The sequence below is a fragment of the Haliotis rubra genome, unplaced genomic scaffold, assembly GCF_003918875.1.
Source record: "Haliotis rubra isolate DU_JTF1 unplaced genomic scaffold, ASM391887v1 Scf25, whole genome shotgun sequence".
NCBI lineage: Eukaryota > Metazoa > Mollusca > Gastropoda > Lepetellida > Haliotidae > Haliotis > Haliotis rubra.
In genome coordinates this window covers 614,730-638,211 of record NW_025766558.1, presented here as the reverse complement: position 1 = coordinate 638,211, position 23,482 = coordinate 614,730, and the positions used below count along the sequence as shown (strand labels likewise).

The 23,482-nt window shown below is 46.9% G+C and overlaps 2 protein-coding genes and 1 long non-coding RNA gene across 5 annotated transcripts; 2 read left to right on the top strand and 1 right to left on the bottom strand.

Moving 5' to 3' along the window:
- The first annotated feature begins 3,368 nt into the window (after nucleotides 1–3,368).
- Nucleotides 3,369–7,167, top strand: LOC124279295. Its single transcript, XM_046715107.1, has 2 exons — nucleotides 3,369–3,439; nucleotides 5,464–7,167. The coding sequence occupies exon 2, from the start codon at nucleotides 5,479–5,481 to the stop codon at nucleotides 6,223–6,225; it is 747 nt and encodes a 248-aa protein (XP_046571063.1). The 5' UTR covers nucleotides 3,369–3,439; nucleotides 5,464–5,478; the 3' UTR covers nucleotides 6,226–7,167.
- Nucleotides 7,168–15,989: 8,822 nt separating this feature from the next.
- LOC124279350 lies at nucleotides 15,990–16,836 on the bottom strand. Of its 2 annotated transcripts, XR_006899341.1 has the most exons (3): nucleotides 16,806–16,836; nucleotides 16,365–16,770; nucleotides 15,990–16,319 (listed from the first exon to the last, which is right to left on the bottom strand). It is a non-coding gene; the product is annotated as an uncharacterized LOC124279350 (long non-coding RNA). The 2 variants fall into 2 exon arrangements; XR_006899340.1 differs by lacking the exon at nucleotides 15,990–16,319 and having other exon boundaries at nucleotides 16,374–16,735.
- A 20-nt stretch (nucleotides 16,837–16,856) lies between these two features.
- On the top strand, nucleotides 16,857–19,794 carry LOC124279348 (protein atonal homolog 1-like). 2 transcript variants are annotated; one of them, XM_046715161.1, is made up of 2 exons: nucleotides 16,857–16,921; nucleotides 18,107–19,794. In XM_046715161.1, exon 2 carries the CDS (start codon nucleotides 18,111–18,113, stop codon nucleotides 19,053–19,055), a length of 945 nt encoding a protein of 314 aa, XP_046571117.1. In that variant the 5' UTR covers nucleotides 16,857–16,921; nucleotides 18,107–18,110; the 3' UTR covers nucleotides 19,056–19,794. The 2 variants fall into 2 exon arrangements, with proteins under 2 accessions (XP_046571117.1, XP_046571118.1); XM_046715162.1 differs by having other exon boundaries at nucleotides 16,860–16,918; nucleotides 18,104–19,794.
- Nucleotides 19,795–23,482: the final 3,688 nt, after the last annotated feature.

Here is a 23,482-nt window from a genome sequence, read left to right as displayed (position 1 = left end):
ATCTAGGACATGAAGGACATCTACACATCTAGGACATGAAGGACATCTAGGACAACATCTAGGACATGAAGGACATCTACACATCTAGGACATCTACATCTCTACACATCTAGGACATGAAGGACATCTACACATCTAGGACATGAAGGACATCTACACATCTAGGACATGAAGGACATCTACACATCTAGGACATCTACACATGTAGGACATCTACACATCTAGGACATGAAGGACATCTACACATCTAGGACATGAAGGACATCTACACATCTAGGACATGAAGGACATCTACACATCTAGGACATGAAGGACATCAGCACATCTAGGACATGAAGGACATCTACACATCTAGGACATGAAGGACATCTACACATCTAGGACATGAAGGACATCAGCACATCTAGGACATGAAGGACATCTGAACATCTAGGACATGAAGGACATCAGCACAACTAGGACATGAAGGACATCTACACAACTAGGACATGAAGGACATCTAGGACTTGAAGGACATCAACGATATGTGGGACGTTTGAGATCTATGGCACCGAGTCATCTTCATATGACGTTCATCGTATTTACACATCCAGAACATCTCGGGCATCTAGGAACTCTGGGACATCTAAGACACGTCGAAGATAAACATTTATCCATTTAGACAAGAACGTATGACCATCTGGAACCTGTGTCGGGGGTGGTATGCTTCAGTCTTGACGTTGTGTCGTCACTTGAGGGCGGACACAACGGAGACGGGCTATAACCTAATTATTTTGCTGATAACCTCTACATTAGTGCCAAATGATGTTCATTCAGAAGGTTATCAATTAAAAAAGACCATGTCACCATTACTTATGCCTCAGAGTGGGACATTGGATTTAGAGGTCAATGAAGGGGCAGTAAAATCTTCCATAGGCATGGCCTGTGACGTATAAGCATTACACAGCAGCATATGCTAGAGGGTGAGTGGGTGAGACACAGCAGCATATGCTAGAGGGTGAGTGGGTGAGACACAGCAGCATATGCTAGAGGGTGAGTGGGTGAGACACAGCAGCATATCCTAGAGGGTGAGTGGGTGAGACACAGCAGCATATCCTAGAGGGTGAGTGGGTGAGACACAAGCAGCATATCCTAGAGGGGGTGAGTGGGTGAGACACAGCAGCATATCCTAGAGGGTGAGTGGGTGAGACACAGCAGCATATCCTAGAGGGTGAGTGGGGGTGAGTGGGTGAGACACAGCAGCATATCCTAGAGGGTGAGTGGGTGAGACACAGCAGCATATCCTAGAGGGTGAGTGGGTGAGACACAGCAGCATATCCTAGAGGGTGAGTGGGTGAGACACAGCAGCATATCCTAGAGGGTGAGTGGGTGAGACACAGCAGCATATCCTAGAGGGTGAGTGGGTGAGACACAGCAGCATATCCTAGAGGGTGAGTGGGTGAGACACAGCAGCATATGCTAGAGGGTGAGTGGGTGAGACACAGCAGCATATGCTAGAGGGTGAGTGGGTGAGACACAGCAGCATATCCTAGAGGGTGAGTGGGTGAGACACAGCAGCATATTCTAGAGGGTAGTGGGTGAGACACAGCAGCATATCCTAGAGGGTGAGTGGGTGAGACAGACAGCAGCATATTCTAGAGGGTGAGTGGTGAGGCAGCATATTCCCAGCATAGTGAGGGGTGAGACACAGCAGCATATCCTAGAGGGTGAGTGGAGTGAGACACAGCAGCATATCCTAGAGGGGTGAGTGGGTGAGACACAGCAGCATATCCTAGAGGGTGGGTGGGTGAGACACAGCAGCATATCCTAGAGGGTGAGTGGGTGAGACACAGCAGCATATCCTAGAGGGTGAGTGGGTGAGACACAGCAGCATATCCTAGAGGGTGAGTGGGTGAGACACAGCAGCATATGCTAGAGGGTGAGTGGGTGAGACACACAGCAGCATATCCTAGAGGGTGAGTGGGTGAGACACAGCAGCATATCCTAGAGGGTGAGTGGGTGAGACACAGCAGCAGCATATCCTAGAGGGTGAATGGGTGAGACAAAGCAGCATATCCTAGAGGGTGAGTGGGTGAGACACAGCAGCATATCCTAGAGGGTGAGTGGGTGAGACACAGCAGCATATCCTAGAGGGTGAGTGGGTGAGACACAGCAACATATCCTAGAGGGTGAGTGGGTGAGACACAGCAGCATATCCTAGAGGGTGAGTGGGTGAGACACAGCAGCATATCCTAGAGGGTGAGTGGGTGAGACACAGCAGCATATCCTAGAGGGTGAATGGGTGAGACACAGCAGCATATCCTAGAGGGTGAGTGGGTGAGACACAGCAGCATATCCTAGAGGGGAGTGGGGGCATATCCTAGGGTGAGACACAGCAGCATATCCTAGAGGGTGAGTGGGTGAGACACAGCAGCATATCCTAGAGGGTGAGTGGGTGAGACACAGCAGCATATCCTAGAGGGGTGAGTGGGTGAGACACAGCAGCATATCCTAGAGGGTGAGTGGGTGAGACACAGCAGCATATCCTAGAGGGTGAGTGGATGAGACACAGCAGCATATCCTAGAGGGTGAGTGGGTGAGACACAGCAGCATATCCTAGAGGGTGGGTGAGTGAGACACAGCAGCATATCCTAGAGGGTGAGCAGACATGAGGGTGAGCATATATCCTAGAGGGGTGAGTGGGTGAGACACAGAAGCATATCCTAGAGGGTGAATGGGTGAGACACAGAAGCATATCCTAGAGGGTGAATGGGTGAGACACAGCAGCATATCCTAGAGGGTGAATGGGTGAGACACAGCAGCAGCATAATCCTAGAGGGTGGGTGGTGGTGAGACACAGCGGCATATCCAAGAGGGTGGGTGGGTGAGACACAGAAGCATATGCCAGTGGGTGAGCTACATCAGGATATTCTGGAGGGTGAGTGGGTGAGACACAGCAACATATCCCCGAGGGTCAATGGGTGAGCCACAACAGCATATTCTAGAGGGTTGGTGGGTGAGACACAGGAACATATCCTAGAGGGTGTGTGGGGGAGACACATTACCCCTTCACAAACCTTTTCTTTAGGTCGGTTATTGGAACTGATTGCCACTGATCCAGACAGTTGATCAGCAACTACGTGGTAAAGGTGTACACGGAATGTCATAGCTGCGAATAATAGTTTAATGTAAAACAAATACCAGCCACAGTCTTCCAGTTACTGGTGTGTGGGTGTGACTGATTCCGCGTGTTATAAACCATGTGCTCATCAGATCGTGAAGTCGTCACATTCATCGTTAATCTTCCCAGCCCATCAGCGGCCTGTTAGCACAGGGAACAGTGTCACATGTCTTGTAAGTCCGGCAGTACAGTGATCGCTTTGTCTCGGCGTGCTGTACCTCAGTGTATGTGTTTGAATACCACACAGGAATATACTTCACAAGTTTGTTCCCATTGACGGTAAGTTGCTAGTTTTACAGTTTGAGTCACATCTTATTGACAGACCCGAGTACCAATATAATATGTCTGGATAATTATTTCAGTGGTGAATCTACTGTGTGTTGACGTTTAATGTAGTCTAGCCGTAAATCAGTACCTTTATTTAAGTTTATAGAACAGTGCGCATTATGAATGCCTAGATAACAGCTTCTGATCAACAGTTAGATGACCTTAAATGTTAAAACACAGTAGGTTTGTCTCCATTCTAGCTGTCCATAATACTGCATGAAAGCGGTTCAGGGACTCGTGACTTATTCTTGACTGGTTAAAGAAAAATACTTATTTCTTTTAGAATAGAATATCAACGAATTTTAATAAAAATCTATTTTTGCCTCAGAAAATGCTCAAAAACCTTATATTTGCTCAGGTCTGTTGAAGAAAGCATTGCCTGCCATAAAATATATATTGTTGTAAGAAGTAAGATGTAACATATTCAGACTGATAGTTTTGATTAACCACGTATTTGCCTTGGCAGCTGTAACTGACATGAATGCTTTGTCGCCATACACGTTCCGAGCAACGGTGACATTTTGACACAAAACGAGGAGATTGTCCAGATATATTTTCATTTATTGATGGCAACGGGCTTGTGGACACAATCACGGCCAATGGAACCGTTGTGTGGTATGGTGGAGGACCACCGTCTTCACACGAACATACCTGGTACACAGTCGTCAATGTATGAGTTAATTGTGTTCTGAAATATGTTCCATCATGTTTGCTAATCTGCTGTGTGCAGTGTACCAGTTAGTGACAACATCAGGTAATGCCCCAATATCAGATGTACACAGCTCTGATCGGGAAGTTACTTCATATACACCTGTAGGCTATCGGTAGATCGGTGAAATTAACACGCAAGGATTTTGTGAAAAGGTTGGGTTTTTTTAATTTTAAAGTACCAAATGGAATTGGATACAGGTGAACAATATGTTCATGATATTTGCACCAATCAGATTCAAGCGTGTTTCAGTCTGGTGGTAGAATCAGCTTGTAAAGCCTATTTGAAATATTTGGTGTGAGTCTGAAATCGAATTCTGTGAGTGGATTATGATGGATTCCAGGGCGATGACCTAAGGTCAGATTATAACGGACAACTCTCGTGACAGTAATTCATGGATAAATGTCTCGTGCTTCAGTCGAATGCACCAACGTGGTTTTAGCCTGTTGAAGAAGGGTTCTGGCGTCATATTTAGGTATCATCATTACCTTTACAATCTTTAGATGTTTTTTCGAAATCTTTTTGTGGAGGGTCACAACAGGCATGACTAGTAAACACGATGCGAATTGATTAGGTTTTGAAACAACTCGCGATAAGTTAAATGGTATTGAGTATCAATCGGTAAATAGACATACACTGCGTTTACTAACCGAACATTTTGGTCTCACCGTCTAGACAATGGGCATGTTCAGTGTCACCTAAACCATAAACCCAGAATACCGTTATGCCATGTACGTGTTCGACCCCTGTAACCCTGGTGGGAGGATGAAGTTGGGTTTGCCTCATCCTGCTCATGATGACCGCTTGAACTGGTTCATTGTTTGTAATTATAAATCTATAAAGTAATAACGGTCAGAAGGATGATAGTAACAACGACTAGTGGTGATGAAAACTGTTGATCTGAATATAGTTTAGCGTAAGGCCATATTTCGCCACAATAAAAATGTATTGTAAAATAGCCTGAACTTAGAAATCTAGTTTCTTACGAAGATGTATTTCAAAATATGATTTGTCTGTGAAGGCTTACTCTTGACATAAGATATTCGGATTAGAAGGTTTGTTGAAGGAGTCATGCTCTGTCTTCACTTCAGCCCTTGCAAGTACGGAGTGTTTCTTTATTTACTTTCCACTAGAAGCTGCTGAATATAATACAATGAGCCGATTGTTGGAACGCCATCAAACGATTCTAACATCTATCTCTTCAGAATGCTGCTTGTACGACAGATGTGTAGATTCTGTGTATTTCTTTATTCTCATAACATTCCAGATTCCCTGAGACGCCATGGCTGCAGAGCGGGGGAAGATGCTTGCTGAAGATGAGAAGTGCATCCAGACACACATAATGGACATAGAGGTGGAGCTGGACGCCAAGGACATCACTGGGACTCTCTACTCCAAGAATGTCATAGACCTGGACGACATGAAACATATTGACGCTGGCACGACCAGAGTTGAGAGAACTAACCGGTTTCTGGATATCCTTATGGCGAGAGGTACAGAGGCATTCCCTGCCTTCTTGCATGGCCTTGAAGTGATGGGCTACAAGGCCCTTCACAAGAAACTCACCTCTACGAAGGATTCCATGACTCTGTCCCCACCTACAGAAGCACAGTTTAGAAGCCAGTTCAAGGCCCTGCGTCAGCAGATTGACCGGGTTTTGGCAGAAGTGGACACACAGGCTGCCAAGATGGATCTGATATTTGAATCAAAAGGAAAATCTGCTTCGAAAGAAGAACTGAAAGTTTTGAGAAAGGATTTAGCGACCAAGGAGGAACTGATAGTATTTCGGGATGAAGTAGCCGCGTCAGCTGCCAATGTAACAGACAATTTTAACAACATGTATAAAACGTTTGACGAAAATGTAGATCAACCGGTCATCTTGAAGGGTCAGACTGCAGGACGGGATGACCCCCAGGGCAATGCTCAGATACTCATTGATGAGTTGAAGGAACAAGTTTCCTGTTTGGTGGAGGCAAGTAGAAACCTGCAGAAGATCATCAGCCGCTACAACATCGTTAATCGTGAATGAACCACGTTGTGAAACAAACATATACCATGGAGGGTTCAAATGACGAATTGTAAACATTGAAATGAAATAAAAAGAAGAGTTTGAAAAACTCGACAAATTATTGTCGAAGAGATATCTTGACCACGACCAGGTCCCGAAGTAAATGCATTACTTATGTACCGAAAGAGTTGATTAAGTCTATAGTATCTCGCCAGGAGGTGAAACACTGGAACTCCTCCACGGGAGCAACCCTTTGGGTCTTCCTTTGTTTCTGTCTCACGTACAGATAACAGTTACATATGTCCTCTACAGAGGTAATACCATGTTCATTGAAGTAGGCCCCATACATGATTGATATATGATCCACATTTCCATATACTTACATATACATTATACATGTTTATAGCTGTGAATGTTTGCCTCCAATCTCAGTAAGAACCCATACATAAACCATGTGTGTCTTCCACTGGTATAATCTTCAACTTGACATGGAGCAATCGTCGCCCCACACCAGGTCCAGTCAGACCCCTGTGAAGGGTGGTGTAACTTCATTGTGTACCGGGATTAAAGTGATAAAGACTGCATAGTGTAGATTGAATAGTGTTGTAACACAAGCTGCCACCGTTGTTAGGCAGGGTTACTTTATAGGGCAACACGGAACTGGTACAGCCGTGAAGATTTCCTCCTGGACATGGATCTGGCCTGCACTGTGTTTGGGGGTCTCTGTTGTGTGATATATGTGTTTCTGCATGTTTAATGACTGTTGAAGATGGGATGAGGGTATTGATCACAAATACAATTGACTATATACAGTGTTTATGAAAGATATAAGCTTATGTAAGTATAGCGGCCATAAAATTTCCGAGTCCCGTGCTAGGATTCGAACCACGGTCCTTCTAATCCGAAGTCGGATGCCACGTGTACACGACAGGAACTCCAGGAATAACTAAACGTTAGAAGTTCTTCCATTTGTTTCTTTCAAAGAATTCTTCTGTGTTCCAACCAGTATATTACTGAACACCACATATAAGTTCTGTTTATTCTGATAAACAACACATATTGTTATCACGTCAAGGCTATTCCCGAGTAGACTTTTCCGCCAATCATGTCATCAATCCTTCAGCAACTGAAACTGAAAATGGTTGATGTCTACAGACAAAGTCCCTAACAGTAAATGTTTAAGCTACAGTCCTTCTCTAAGAATCAGTTAGTTATGTCAGACTCGGCACCGGCAGTGATTTGCACTAAGGAAAAGCGATCGTAGGGGGACAATTGAGTGAAGTAGTCGTAAAAGTCTTACAGATAAACAATGATACAAATGATAAACAAAACCAGAGCATTACTACCCAGACTGGGAACAGTATCACTGACTGAGGGCGTCAGTGAAGCGTCATGTTACCAACTTGTATACTGTCGTGTGTCACTTCTGTGTGAACGAGGATGCCACACACGGTTGGCTAGTGGATTATACAGGGCGGCCTTCTGATCATAGCTTACAACATGGCTACACATGCATACCACTGCTTAGCTGCCTATAGATGTCGGGATGCACCCCAAGAAGCTGCTTCGGCTGCCTATAGATGTCGGGATGCACCCCAAGAAGCTGCTTCAGCTGCCTATAGATGTCGGGATGCACCCCAAGAAGCTGCTTCAGCTGCCTATAGATGTCGGGATGCACCCCAAGAAGCTGCTTCAGCTGCCTATAGATGTCGGGATGCACCCCAAGAAGCTGCTTCAGCTGCCTATAGATGTCGGGATGCACCCCAAGAAGCTGCTTCAGCTGCCTATAGATGTCAGGATGCACCCCAAAGCTGCTTCAGCTGCCTATAGATGTCGGGATGCACCCCAAGAAGCTCCTTCAGCTGCCTATAGATGTCGGGATGCACCCCAATAGAAGCTGCTTCAGCTGCCTATAGATGTCGGGATGCACCCCAAGAAGCTGCTTCAGCTGCCTATAGATGTCGGGATGCACCCCAAGAAGCTGCCTTCAGCTGCCTATAGATGTCGGGATGCACCCCAAGAAGCTCCTTCCAGCTGCCTATAGATGTCGGGATGCACCCCAAGAAGCTGCTTCAGCTGCCTATAGATGTCGGGATGCACCCCAAGAAGCTCCTTCAGCTGCCTATAGATGTCGGGATGCACCCCAAGAAGCTGCTTCAGCTGCCTATAGATGTCGGGATGCACCCCAAGAAGCTGCTTCAGCTGCCTATAGATGTCGGGATGCACCCCAAGAAGCTCCTTCAGCTGCCTATAGATGTCGGGATGCACCCCAAGAAGCTGCTTCGGCTGCCTATAGATGTCGGGATGCACCCCAAGAAGCTGCTTCAGCTGCCTATAGATGTCGGGATGCACCCCAAGAAGCTCCTTCAGCTGCCTATAGATGTCGGGATGCACCCCAAGAAGCTGCTTCGGCTGCCTATAGATGTCGGGATGCACCCCAAGAAGCTCCTTCAGCTGCCTATAGATGTCGGGATGCACCCCAAGAAGCTGCTTCGGCTGCCTATAGATGTCGGGATGCACCCCAAGAAGCTCCTTCAGCTGCCTATAGATGTCGGGATGCACCCCAAGAAGCTGCTTCAGTTGCCTATAGATGTCGGGATGCACCCCAAGAAGCTCCTTCAGCTGCCTATAGATGTCGGGATGCACCCCTGCCTAAGAAGCTGCTTCGCTGCCTATAGATGTCGGGATGCACCCCAAGAAGCTGCTTCGGCATGTCAGGCTTCCTTCAGCTGCCTATAGATGTCGGGATGCACCCCAAGAAGCTGCTTCGGCTGCCTATAGATGTCGGGATGCACCCCAAGAAGCTCCTTCAGCTGCCTATAGATGTCGGGATGCACCCCAAGAAGCTGCCTCAGCTGCCTATAGATGTCGGGATGCAACCCCAAGAAGCTCCTTCAGCTGCCTATAGATGTCGGGATGCACCCCAAGAAGCTCCTTCAGCTGCCTATAGATGTCGGGATGCACCCCAAGAAGCTGCTTTGCTGCCTATAGATGTCGGGATGCACCCCAAGAAGCTGCTTCAGCTGCCTATAGATGTCGGGATGCACCCCAAGAAGCTGCTTCAGCTGCCTATAGATGTCGGGATGCACCCCAAGAAGCTGCTTCAGCTGCCTATAGATGTCGGGATGCACCCCAAGAAGCTGCTTCAGCTGCCTATAGATGTCGGGATGCACCCAAAGAAGCTGCTTCAGCTGCCTATAGATGTCGGGATGCACCCCAAGAAGCTGCTTCAGCTGCCTATAGATGTCGGGATGCACCCCAAGAAGCTGCTTCAGCTGCCTATAGATGTCGGGATGCACCCCAAGAAGCTGCTTCAGCTGCCTATAGATGTCGGGATGCACCCCAAGAAGCTCCTTCAGCTGCCTATAGATGTTGGGATGCACCCCAAGAAGCTGCTTCAGCTGCCTATAGATGTCGGGATGCACCCCAAGAAGCTCCTTCAGCTGCCTATAGATGTCGGGATGCACCCCAAGAAGCTGCTTCAGCTGCCTATAGATGTCGGGATGCACCTCAAGAAGCTGCTTCGGCTGCCTATAGATGTCGGGATGCACCCCAAGAAGCTGCTTCGGCTGCCTATAGATGTCGGGATGCACCCCAAGAAGCTGCTTCGGCTGCCTATAGATGTCGGGATGCACCCCAAGAAGCTGCTTCGGCTGCCTATAGATGTCAGGATGCACCCCAAGAAGCTGCTTCGGCTGCCTATAGATGTCGGCATGCACCCCAAGAAGCTGCTTCAGCTGCCTATAGATGTCGGGATGCACCCCAAGAAGCTGCTTCGGCTGCCTATAGATGTCGGGATGCACCCCAAGAAGCTGCTTCAGTTGCCTATAGATGTCGGGATGCACCCCAAGAAGCTCCTTCAGCTGCCTATAGATGTCGGGATGCACCCCAAGAAGCTGCTTCGGCTGCCTATAGATGTCGGGATGCACCCCAAGAAGCTCCTTCAGCTGCCTATAGATGTCGGGATGCACCCCAAGAAGCTGCTTCAGTTGCCTATAGATGTCGGGATGCACCCCAAGAAGCTGCTTCAGCTGCCTATAGATGTCGGGATGCACCCCAAGAAGCTGCTTCAGTTGCCTATAGATGTCGGGATGCACCCCAAGAAGCTGCTTCAGCTGCCTATAGATGTCGGGATGCACCTCAAGAAGCTGCTTCAGTTGCCTATAGATGTCGGGATGCACCCCAAGAAGCTCCTTCAGCTGCCTATAGATGTCGGGATGCACCCCAAGAAGCTGCTTCAGCTGCCTATAGATGTCGGGATGCACCCCAAGAAGCTGCTTCAGCTGCCTATAGATGTCGGGATGCACCCCAAGAAGCTCCTTCAGCTGCCTATAGATGTCGGGATGCACCCCAAGAAGCTGCTTCAGCTGCCTATAGATGTCGGGATGCACCCCATGAAGCTGCTTCAGCTGCCTATTGCCTATAGATGTCGGGATGCACCCCAAGAAGCTGCTTCAGCTGCCTATAGATGTCGGGATGCACCCCAAGAAGCTCCTTCAGCTGCCTATAGATGTCGGGATGCACCTCAAGAAGCTGCTTCAGTTGCCTATAGATGTCGGGATGCACCCCAAGAAGCTGCTTCAGCTGCCTATAGATGTCGGGATGCACCCCAAGAAGCTCCTTCAGCTGCCTATAGATGTCGGCATGCACCCCAAGAAGCTCCTTCAGCTGCCTATAGATGTCGGGATGCACCCCAAGCTTCGGCTGCTTCAGCTGCCTATAGCTGCTTCGGCTGCCTGCCTATAGATGTCGGGATGCACCCCAAGAAGCTGCTTCAGCTGCCTATAGATGTCGGGATGCACCCCAAGAAGCTCCTTCAGCTGCCTATAGATGTCGGGATGCACCCCAAGAAGCTGCTTCAGCTGCCTATAGATGTCAGGATGCACCCCAAGAAGCTGCTTCGGCTGCCTATAGATGTCGGCATGCACCCCAAGAAGCTGCTTCAGCTGCCTATAGATGTCGGGATGCACCCCAAGAAGCTGCTTCGAGCTGCCTATAGATGTCGGGATGCACCCCAAGAAGCTGCTTCAGCTGCCTATAGATGTCGGGATGCACCCCAAGAAGCTGCTTCGGCTGCCTATAGATGTCGGGATGCACCCCAAGAAGCTGCTTCAGCTGCCTATAGATGTCGGGATCCAGATGGAGACCTGGTGGTAAACACACCGATGACAGCAGTCTTGCAGCGCCTTACTATAATGGACTTCACACTACTCACAAATCTGTCCGAAACATCTGATCTGAAAATACAAACATTTTGTCCGTCTCTCGTGTCACGATAATATTTTACACCAGTATTCAACACTACGAATATGTTACACACCGTGTTGTCACGTTTGTTTTTAAGAAGTTTTAACTCTATTCAGGAAATTTCCATCCCTGGACTCCTTTAGATTCATGTTCAAAACATATCTAGGTTTCTTATACATCCTAGAACAGTGTATATCTCTGAACAACAATCATCCATCCAGTTTTCACTAGTATGTAATATTGGAACTTTGAGTATACTTCAAAGTATGAGTTATATCGTATCGCAAAATAGCCATCATATCCACGCGTTAATATATAAACGCAGCAAAAATAAAGATAGACATCATGCCATGAAGAGCCAACATAAACACGTCCTCCGATTATAACTGATACATATAACTGATACATATAACTCATAAACGACTGAATGAAGAGCAAGAGTGGTGGGATCTATTGTCTGGCATGATTCTTGGCGAGAAGGCGTTAATACTCCGAATCTCTTGTGTCGTGGAATCAACAACACCAAAAGAATAAGAAAGGACGGAAAGGTCTACATTTCTATTCTGTCCTAAGTTGTCCTATAGTAAATATAAGTGACAATCTGGAGTTTGTCTTTAACCTGCATCCCTCAACTGGCCACGTTTCAAATGAAGGAAGTTGCATTTGTCGAGCCAGAAAGACATGCCTAGGAAAGGTCTCAACAAGGTGAATTTGGTCTTTTTTCAGCCTTAGTAAGAGATGTGGGGATCTGTGCTCAGGAGGTCACGAATAATTACATTCCTATTTCTTATGAAAATGCTAAACAGATTGAGTGACAAACAGAAAAGTAAAGGACAAAGAGAATTGCCCTGAGACATTCCTCGCTAATAGGAATGGTTTCGAAAAGCATCAGGTACCGCTGCCGTATTAGATTTGAACGTTTTAATTACTGTTTTAAGACAATCAAGTGTAATGAAACACACAAATGGCGAACGTATGTTGTTTTGTACATTATCGATGCAATCTACCCAAGGTTCCTGGAGATTGTACGTCCTGGGTATAGACCACAACAACCACAAACCTTTCACTGGAATCCATGGCAGGTATTTTCTCATCTATGACATTGATTGCATTTAACTACCCGAAAACGTGTCAGGGTTGACTTAATTTATCAATTTGATTCTGTGAAAATAACTTGTTGAGGTGAGGTGAAGTGAAATTGGGTTTAACGTCGTGCTTGAGAATATTTCGCTCATATGACGACGTGCATGCGTATGTATGTGTATGTGCGGCTGCTTGTACTAGCCCAGACTTAAGCTGGTTTTATAGTGCTAGCCCAATGATATACCATGTCGCAGTGAAACATGAATACCCCACTCAGACACATTATACTGACTCCGAGCCGACCAGTCCTTGTTGTACCCAGTAATGCCGAGCGCCAGGCAGGGACCAACAAGTACCATATTTTACATCTTTTGGTATGACGCGGTCGGGGATCGAACCCGCGACCTTCCGCTCTCCGGGCGGACGCTCTAACCACTACACCACGGAGGCGGTCAAATAACTTGTTAATTGTTTAGTTGGTCTCCGTTTCGCAATTTGTCTGCAGCTTCGTCCCAGCTACGGACGGACTCTACGGGGCTGGTCTCGCGGAACAAGTAAGACTTTAACAGGCGACGTCTTATAGGGACAAGCTCTGGACTGAGAAACCTGACATTGTTGTATAGATAGAAGACAACTTCCCTACCCTGATCCCACACTTGTAATTCAACATATCATAATAATACAGGGATTGTTCCACCTATGTAAACCTATCGACAACTTTAACTATCACGTTAAACCCTTTCTCGAAAGAAAAAGCAAAAAATATTTTAGTTTCAGAAATGTTCACTAGTAATTCAACGTATTCGAATCAGTTGTTCCTGGGGTCTTGTTAACTGTTTCAGAAATCGTGCCTATAAAAAGTACATGAGACACAGTACCCTTGGTATCCTGGCGTGAGACACTGTAACCCTGGTACCCCTGGTGTGAGACACTAACCCTGGTACCCTTGGTACCCCTGGCGTGAGACACTGTAACCCTGGTACCCCTGGCGTGAGACACTAACCCTGGTACCCTTGGTATCCTGGCGTGAGACACTGTAACCCTGGTACCCCTGGCGTGAGACACTAACCCTGGTACCCTTGGTACCCCTGGCGTGAGACACTGTAACCCTGGTACCCCTGGCGTGAGACACTAACCCTGGTACCCTTGGTACCCCTGGCGTGAGACACTGTAACCCTGGTACCCCTGGCGTGAGACACTAACCCTGGTACCCTTGGTACCCCTGGCGTGAGACACTGTAACCCTGGTACCCTGGCGTGAGACACTGTAACCCTTGGTACTCCCTGGCGTGAGAACTGTAACCCTGGTAACCCTGGTACCCTGGCGTGAGACACTGTAACCCTGGTACCCTTGGTACCCCTGGCGTGAGACACTGTAACCCTAGTACCCCTGCCGTGAGACACTGTAACCCTGGTACCCCTGGCGTGAGACACTAACCCTGGTACCCTTGGTATCCCTGGCGTGAGACACTGTAATCCTTGGTACCCCTGGCGTGAGACACTGTAACCCTTGGTACCCCTGGCGTGAGACACTGTAACCCATGGTACCCTTGGCGTGAGACACTGTAACCCTGGGTACCCTTAGGCGTGAGACACTGTAACCCTTGGTACCCCTGGCGTGAGACACTGTAACCCTGGTACCCCTGGCGTGAGACACTGTAACCCTGGTACCCCTGGCGTGAGACACTGTAACCCTGGTACCCCTGGCGTGAGACACTGTAACCCTTGGTACCCCTGGCGTGAGACACTGTAACCCTGGTACCCCTGGCGTGAGACACTAACCCTGGTGCCCTTGTTACCCCTGGCGTGAGACACTGTAACCCCGGTGCCCTTGTTACCCCTGCCGTGAGACACTGTAACCCTGGTACCCCTGGCGTGAGACACTGTAACGCTGGTACACCATGGTACCCCCGGCATGAGACACAGTACCCCTTGCGTCAGACGGCAGTAGGTAATCAAAGCAATCAGGGCATTATGCTGCTTATAGGCAAAGAAGAAAACATTAAAACATATTTTCCTTAGATGTAGTAATGAGTCTAGATGTTTCGTCACAACAAACACTTCTAGGAATGCCTTCTTCCAATTATCACATGTAGAGAAAACAGTTTTGGGGAAATACTTCCCCTTGCTTTACGCAATTGTTATGTTTATGAAATACTGCTTGTAGTAGCCATTAATATTCACACATGAACGAATTCTTAGATTATTATACATAATTGACAGTAACTTTCCTCTAATGTGTAGCTTTCCTCTGATGTCTGTCGCCGCTTACTTATACCATAGTACATACCATACGATTGATGGTACTTATGAAGTGTACAAATGCTCATTGATGCCAGTGACGTACTAAGCCTTTAAATCCTATTACCTAGCATCTTAGGGACTCTTCGTATACTGATGAAGCCCTATCACTGATATCTGTTCAAGACCAAACACCTTCTGAAGTTTTCTTTTCCTCATAAACCGCTACCTCTTCAAAGTAATGAAGATGCAATATGTTCACCTGCCGTATTGTACGTATTGTAGTGATAACCCCTTGAATCGGCGAGTGTTCCATATCGTGAAGTCAACGGAACGCCGTTTTCGTACCACGGAAAGTTTGCTTATGAAATACGTATCAGGTTTCCAACGCTTTTATGCTTTCAAACCTGTATGCCTCGAGCATTTAATGGGTTTAACTTTTTGTGGTTCTGCTCCCTGAGGAACTTGAAGCAAATACTTTAAAGAAAGGCCCTATGGTTTATAATGAGAGGGTGTCCCGGCACGGCCGATGAATGTTAGGAAGGCAGGGATTATATTCATCAGCTACACCTGTGTGGAGGGCTCGCTCGTGCGTGGTTGACTGACTGGGTATGTCTGTTGACGTCGTCGGGTGGTAGCGGGGTAGCTGCCTGACGTATCATCTTTCAGTTGCTTCTCGCTCGGCGTCCGCTAAATAGACGTGTATTGTTCGGGTAGATGCGGCGAAGGCGGGAGAACAATGCCGGCCTGTTTGGTTATGTATGAGAGAGGGGAGAGCGTGACAATGTACGCGGCAAGACATATGTAGGTATGCACGCTCCACTGGCTGGGCTGAGTGGGATGGGCCCGATCTACTTGTCTGTCTGACTGCCCGGTCAGGACGCTCGCATTCCAGCCGAGCCTGGCTTCTGTCCAAGCTTGACACACACAGGAGCGAGGACATGGGGCGTGGCAGCCACCAGTTACCTTCAGTACCTGTGTCATACCATCACACAATATACACGTGTATTACCCGTCTGGGGAAGCGTCATACCTTTAAAGATGTGCAGTGACCTGGAGGCACGTGACAGTGTTAACAAGGCCTGACCTGTGACCTGAAGGAGGGGTAGTTTATTGCGAAAAAATACAATCATCTGAACACAATTTATAACCTCCTCGTCTAATACTGCTGTGCTGAATACAAGCTATCTGGAAGATGAGAGGGCCCGGGTAGTGTTGACGATGGCGAACTCATGCAGCAGTTGTGGGGATGCATTCACTACCTGAAGCTGCATCATTAACACGCTGCATCTCTCTCGCTGTATCCACAACATCGACATTCATTCTCCTGGATATGTGTGTGTACATCTTCCAAATGACCATTCCAACCTAAATTTATGTGTATATGATCGAATGACAATCTCAAATAGTTGTAGGTGTCTTTTAAATAACCAACCTCACCTGGATGTGTGTGTCTTCTAAAGGATCAACCTCACCTGGATGTGTGTGTCTTCTAAAGGATCAACCTCACCTGGATGTGTGTGTCTTCTAAAGGATCAACCTCACCTGGATGTGTGTGTCTTGGATGTGTGTCTAAAGGATCAACCTCACCTGGATGTGTGTCTTCTAAAGGATCAACCTCACCTGGATGTGTGTGTCTTCTAAAGGATCAACCTCACCTGGATGTGTGTGTCTTCTAAAGGATCAACCTCACCTGGATGTGTGTGTCTTCTAAAGGATCAACCTCACCTGGATGTGTGTCTTCTAAAGGATCAACCTCACCTGGATGTGTGTGTCTTCTAAAGGATCAACCTCACCTGGATGTGTGTGTCTTCTAAAGGATCAACCTCACCTGGATGTGTGTGTCTTCTAAAGGATCAACCTCACCTGGATGTGTGTGTCGTCTAAAGGATCAACCTCACCTGATGTGTGTCTTCTAAAGGATCAACCTCACCTGGATGTGTGTCGTCTAAAGGATCAACCTCACCTGGATGTGTGTGTCGTCTAAAGGATCAACCTCACCTGGATGTGTGTGTCGTCTAAAGGATCAACTTCACCTTGATTTAGTGTTTCTGATGAAAGATTGAAATCATCCATTTGAAGAAATCCATTCATATAAATCAAGAAGCTACCGTTCTAATTTATAGACAGTCGACAAGACGTAAGTTTTTGAAAAGCAGACCGTTTTTTGTTTCTGATTGCATTGCGTGCGTGCGTCTTTTTGTGTGTGCGTGTGCGTATTATGTATGAATGTGTTCTACTTGTAACAACTGCAACAAACGTTTCTATGTCCGAGTAGAGGAGAGTTTACTGTCTATGTCACACACACACACACACACACACACACTGAGACACACAGACACAGACGCACACAGAGACACAGACACATACATGCATGTATATGCAGACACACACATATACATACATGAATAGCCATGTGTGTGTGTGTGTGTGTGTGTGTGTGTGTGTGTGTGAGACTGCAACTGTCTCCGTCTGTCAGAGGGGAGTTAACAGTGATGTGTGTGTGTGTGTGTGAGAGAGAGAGAGAGAGAGAGAGAGAGAGAGAGAGAGAGAGAGAGAGAGAGAGAGAGAGAGAGTCTGAGAGAGAGGAGAGAGACTGCAGTTAACAGTGAGTTAACAGTGATGTGGGTGGATGGAAGTATACAGTTGTAAATACCACATCTCCGCGTGTCATTGCTGTGTTCAATGTGTGTGTGTGTGTGTGTGACTGCAACTGTCTCTGTCTGTCGGAGGGGAGTTAACAGTGATGTGCGTGTGTGTGTGTGTGCGTGTGTGAGACTGTAACTGTCTCAGTCTGTCGGAGAGGAGTTAACAGTGATGTGTGTGTGTGAGACACACACACACACACAGAGACACAGACACATACATGCACGTATACGCAGACACACACATATACATACATGTATAGCCATGTGTGTGTGTGTGTGACTGCAACTGTCTCAGTCTATCGGAGGGGAGTTAACAGTGATGTGTGTGGGTGGATGGAGGTATACAGTTGTAATTACCACATCTCCGCCTGTCATTGCTGTGTTCAATGTGTGTGTTTGTTCAATGTGTGTGTGTGTGTGTTCAATGTGTGCGTGTTCAATGTGTGTGTGTAGTGACTGCAACCATCTCCTTCAGTCAGGGTTTGGTGTGTCAGTGTGTGTTCAATCATCACCGTGTGACTGAGGAGAGAGAGAGAGAAGGGGGGGGGGGGGGTATGAACTGCAACATAACTGGGAAAAACAAAATTGCAACATTCAAAATGAGTGGATGAATACAGTTGTAGAAATGACATTATCTGATTTATCACAGACCTGTACTGATTTTCGTTCACTTACAGCGCGGTACACCATGGCGAGTGTGGAGGATGGCAACGCCGACTCTCAAGAGACCAAGGACCAGGAATCAGAACCACTTGCCAAAAGGCAGAAGAGAGAGAAATACAACCTCCGCCAGAAGACACTGGTGACTCGCATAGAGACTGAGGAAAGGCTGGTTGCTCCTAAACAACCCAAGCCCAAGTCTCGTCCACCACCTCTCAGTAAATACCGCCGGAAAACCGCCAACTCTCGCGAGAGGGGTCGCATGAAGGAAATAAACACTGCGTTCGAGGAGCTGCAGACAGTGCTTCCGAACCAGTGTGTCCAGGCGGCTGACAGTGCCAATCTGACCAAGATCACCACTCTTCGGCTGGCTGTCAACTACATCGCGGCACTCCGGGAGGTCCTCGGAGAGTCATGCAGTGCTGCTGAAGGTGGTCAACAAGAGGCGAGGGATACCTGCGTACAGTCGACTCACGCCGGCGTTACAGACGCTCTGAATCACGTTGCTACAGACGGTACTACTGACGTTGCCACCAACAGCGTCGCTGACGGCGCGACAGACATTACGACCAATACCCTGCATGGCGGGGGGAGGCCTGTTCAGGATGGTGATGCTGGTGCCAGCAATCCTGGCCGTGTAGCGGATAGCAGACAGGATTGTCATGACACCTCCGCGTCTGACCTGGCGACTACTCCGGGTAGTGTACACGGTGCTTACAACAGTAATGTCTGTGACTCCACCGACACAAGTTCCCGCTACAGGTCAAGGCCGTACACTGAAGGTACTGGTAGTGTTCCGAGTATTAATGACGCCAAACAACCCGAGAGTGACCTTGCCCCCGTGGTGAAGCCAACTTCTCCATACAACATACTGTACAACATGCTAACAGTTGTACAGATGGAGACAACTGTAGTCGTCTGGAGCACTGCATCTCGCAGTGTGTGGGAGGAGACCATTTCTGCGAGTCTGTGACGAGACCGGCACCCCCGTACCCCTTCAGTCCTGGAGGAGGGGGTCAGTGTTCTACTGAAGGGCTGGTCTGGAGCTCGCCGCCCTTTAGTCAGCTACCAGCCTACTCGGACATACACCCACTGACAAACGTCTTGTCGGTACACGACGGGGCATTAACTAACAATCATACCATCATCTTTGCCAACGACGATCCAATGGATATGATAACAGATGCCCTCCTCCATGACTAAACCTCATTAGATCCCACCCAGGAAGTGATGAAGAGATGTCTGATCAATGACGATGGCGATGTTATATTAGACATTGGATGTATAAAAATTTGATAAAAATGAAGTATTATGTAGAAATGGCATATTTTATACTGAATGTCTCAATATTCACAACAGTCTACTTCAGTCAGTTGTTACATCTTTCTTACACTTACACATTATCAGAGTATATGGTCGTATAGCGTGTAGGACGTCCACATTAACTAGAGCATAGAACGTAGGACGTCCACATTAACTAGAGCATAGAACGTAGGACGTCCACATTAACTAGAGCATAGAACGTAGGACGTCCACATTAACTAGAGCATAGAACGTAGGACGTCCACATTATCTAGTGATGAACATGTGACACGTGTAGATCTTATATATGATTTGGGGTATAACACGTTTGACACGTGCTTGACGAGTACACTACATGGTAATACACTGTGAATAACGTATACACTATCTAGATGTAATACATGTGTGACGTGTCGTATATACCACTGTGTAGAACAACCAACAGAACATGGGGTGGCCCAGTCTATATTTACCACTGTGTAGAACAACCAACAGAACATGGGGTGGCCCAGTCTATATTTACCACTGTGTAGAACAAACAACAGAACATGGGGTGGCCCAGTCTATATTTACCACTGTGTAGAACAACCAACAGAACATGGGGTGGCCCAGTCTATATTTACCACTGTGTAGAACAACCAACAGAACAACAGAACATGGGGTGGCCCAGTCTATATTTACCACTGTGTAGAACAACCAACAGAACATGAGGTGGCCCAGTCTATATTTACCACTGTGTAGAACAACCAACAGAACATGGGGTGGCCCAGTCTATATTTACCACTGTGTAGAACAACCAACAGAACATGGGGTGGCCCAGTCTATATTTACCACTGTGTAGAACAACCAACAGAACATGGGGTGGCCCAGTCTATATTTACCACTGTGTAGAACAACCAACAGAACATGAGGTGGCCCAGTCTATATTTACCACTGTGTAGAACAACCAACAGAACATGAGGTGGCCCAGTCTATATTTACCACTGTGTAGAACAACCAACAGAACATGGGGTGGCCCAGTCTATATTTACCACTGTATAGAACAACCAACAGAACATGGGGTGGCCCAGTCTATATTTACCACTGTGTAGAACAACCAACAGAACATGGGGTGGCCCAGTCTATATTTACCACTGTGTAGAACAACCAACAGAACATGGGGTGGCCCAGTCTATATTTACCACTGTGTAGAACAACCAACAGAACATGGGGTGGCCCAGTCTATATTTACCACTGTGTAGAACAACCAACAGAACATGGGGTGGCCCAGTCTATATTTACCACTGTGTAGAACAACCAACAGAACATGGGGGCCCAGTCTATATTTACCACTGTATATTTACCACATGTGTAGTCTATAACCACTGTGTAAACAACCAACAGAACATGGGGTGGCCCAGTCTATATTTACCACTGTGTAGAACAACCAACAGAACATGGGGTGGCCCAGTCTATATTTACCACTGTGTAGAACAACCAACAGAACATGGGGTGGCCCAGTCTATATTTACCACTGTGTAGAACAACCAACAGAACATGAGGTGGCCCAGTCTATATTTACCACTGTGTAGAACAACCAACAGAACATGGGGTGGCCCAGTCTATATTTACCACTGTGTAGAACAACTGTGTAGAACAACCAACAGAACATGGGGTGGCCCAGTCTATATTTACCACTGTGTAGAACAACCAACAGAACATGGGGTGGCCCAGTCTATATTTTACCACTGTGTAGAACAACCAACAGAACATGGGGTGGCCCAGTCTATATTTACCACTGTGTAGAACAACCAACAGAACATGGGGTGGCCCAGTCTATATTTACCACTGTGTAGAACAACCAACAGAACATGGGGTGGCCCAGTCTATATTTACCACTGTGTAGAACAACCAACAGAACATGGGGTGGCCCAGTCTATATTTACCACTGTGTAGAACAACCAACAGAACATGGGGTGGCCCAGTCTATATTTACCACTGTGTAGAACAACCAACAGAACATGGGGTGGCCCAGTCTATATTTACCACTGTGTAGAACAACCAACAGAACATGGGGTGGCCCAGTCTATATTTACCACTGTGTAGAACAACCAACAGAACATGGGGTGGCCCAGTCTATATTTACCACTGTCAACCAACAGAACATTTATTTACCACTGTGTAGAACAACCAACAGAACATGGGGTGGCCCAGTCTATATTTACCACTGTGTAGAACAAACCAACAGAACATGGGGTGGCCCAGTCTATATTTACCACTGTGTAGAACAACCAACAGAACATGAGGTGGCCCAGTCTATATTTACCACTGTGTAGAACAACCAACAGAACATGAGGGTGGCCCAGTCTATATTTACCACTGTGTAGAACAACCAACAGAACATGGGGTGGCCCAGTCTATATTTACCACTGTGTAGAACAACCAACAGAACATGGGGTGGCCCAGTCTATATTTACCACTGTGTAGAACAACCAACAGAACATGGGGTGGCCCAGTCTATATTTACCACTGTGTAGAACAACCAACAGAACATGAGGTGGCCCCAGTCTATATTTACCACTGTGTAGAACAACCAACAGAACATGGGTGGCCCAGTCTATATTTACCACTGTGTAAAACATATTTACTATTGTGTAGAACAACCAACATGAACATGTGGCCCAGTCTATATTTACCAACAGAACATGAGGGGTGGCCCAGTCTATATTTACCACTGTGTAGAACAACCAACAGAACATGGGGTGGCCCAGTCTATATTTACCACTGTGTAGAACAACCAACAGAACATGGGGTGGCCCAGTCTATATTTACCACTGTGTAGAACAACCAACAGAACATGGGGTGGCCCAGTCTATATTTACCACTGTGTAGAACAACCAACAGAACATGGGGTGGCCCAGTCTATATTTACCACTGTGTAGAACAACCAACATGAACATGTCTATATTTACCACTGTGTAGAACCCAGTCATGAGGTTTACCACTGTGTAGAACAACCAACAGAACATGGGGTGGCCCAGTCTATATTACCACTGTGTACCACAACCAACAGTCTATATTTACCACTGTGTAGAACAACCAACAGAACATGGGGTGGCCCAGTCTATATTTACCACTGTGTAGAACAACCAACAGAACATGGGGTGGCCCAGTCTATATACCACTGTGTAACCAACCAACAGAACATGGGGTGGCCCAGTCTATATTTACCACTGTGTAGAACAACCAACAGAACATGGGGTGGCCCAGTCTATATTTACCACTGTGTAGAACAACCAACAGAACATGAACATGAGTGGCCCAGTCTATATTTACCACTGTGTAGAACAACCAACAGAACATGAGGTGGCCCAGTCTATATTTACCACTGTGTAGAACAACCAACAGAACATGGGGTGGCCCAGTCTATATTTACCACTGTGTAGAACAACCAACAGAACATGGGGTGGCCCAGTCTATATTTACCACTGTGTGTAGAACAACCAACAGAACATGGGGTGGCCCAGTCTATAGCAATATGTGATGCCTACAAAATACATCAGATAGATCACGTACTGTGCAATATGTGATGCCTACAAGTACACCAGATAGATCACGTGTTGTGCAATATGTGATGCCTACAAGTACACCAGATAGATCACGTGTTGTGCAATATGTGATGCCTACAAGCACGGATAGATCACGTGTTGTGCAATATGTGATGCCTACAAGTACACCAGATAGATCACGTGTTGTGCAATATGTGATGCCTACAAGTACACCACAGATAGATCATGTGTTGTGCAATATGTGATGCCTACAAGTACACCAGATAGATCATGTGTTGTGCAATATGTGATGCCTACAAGTATTACAAGATAGATCACGTGTTGTGCAATATGTGATGCCTACAAGTAGATCACACGTGTTGTGCAATGTAGATAGATCATCACGTGTTGTGCAATATGTGATGCCTACAAGTACACCAGATAGATCACGTGTTGTGCAATATGTGATGCCTACAAGTACACCAGATAGATCATGTGTTGTGCAATGTGATGCCTACAAGTACACCAGATAGATCACGTGTTGTGCAATATGTGATGCCTACAAGTACAC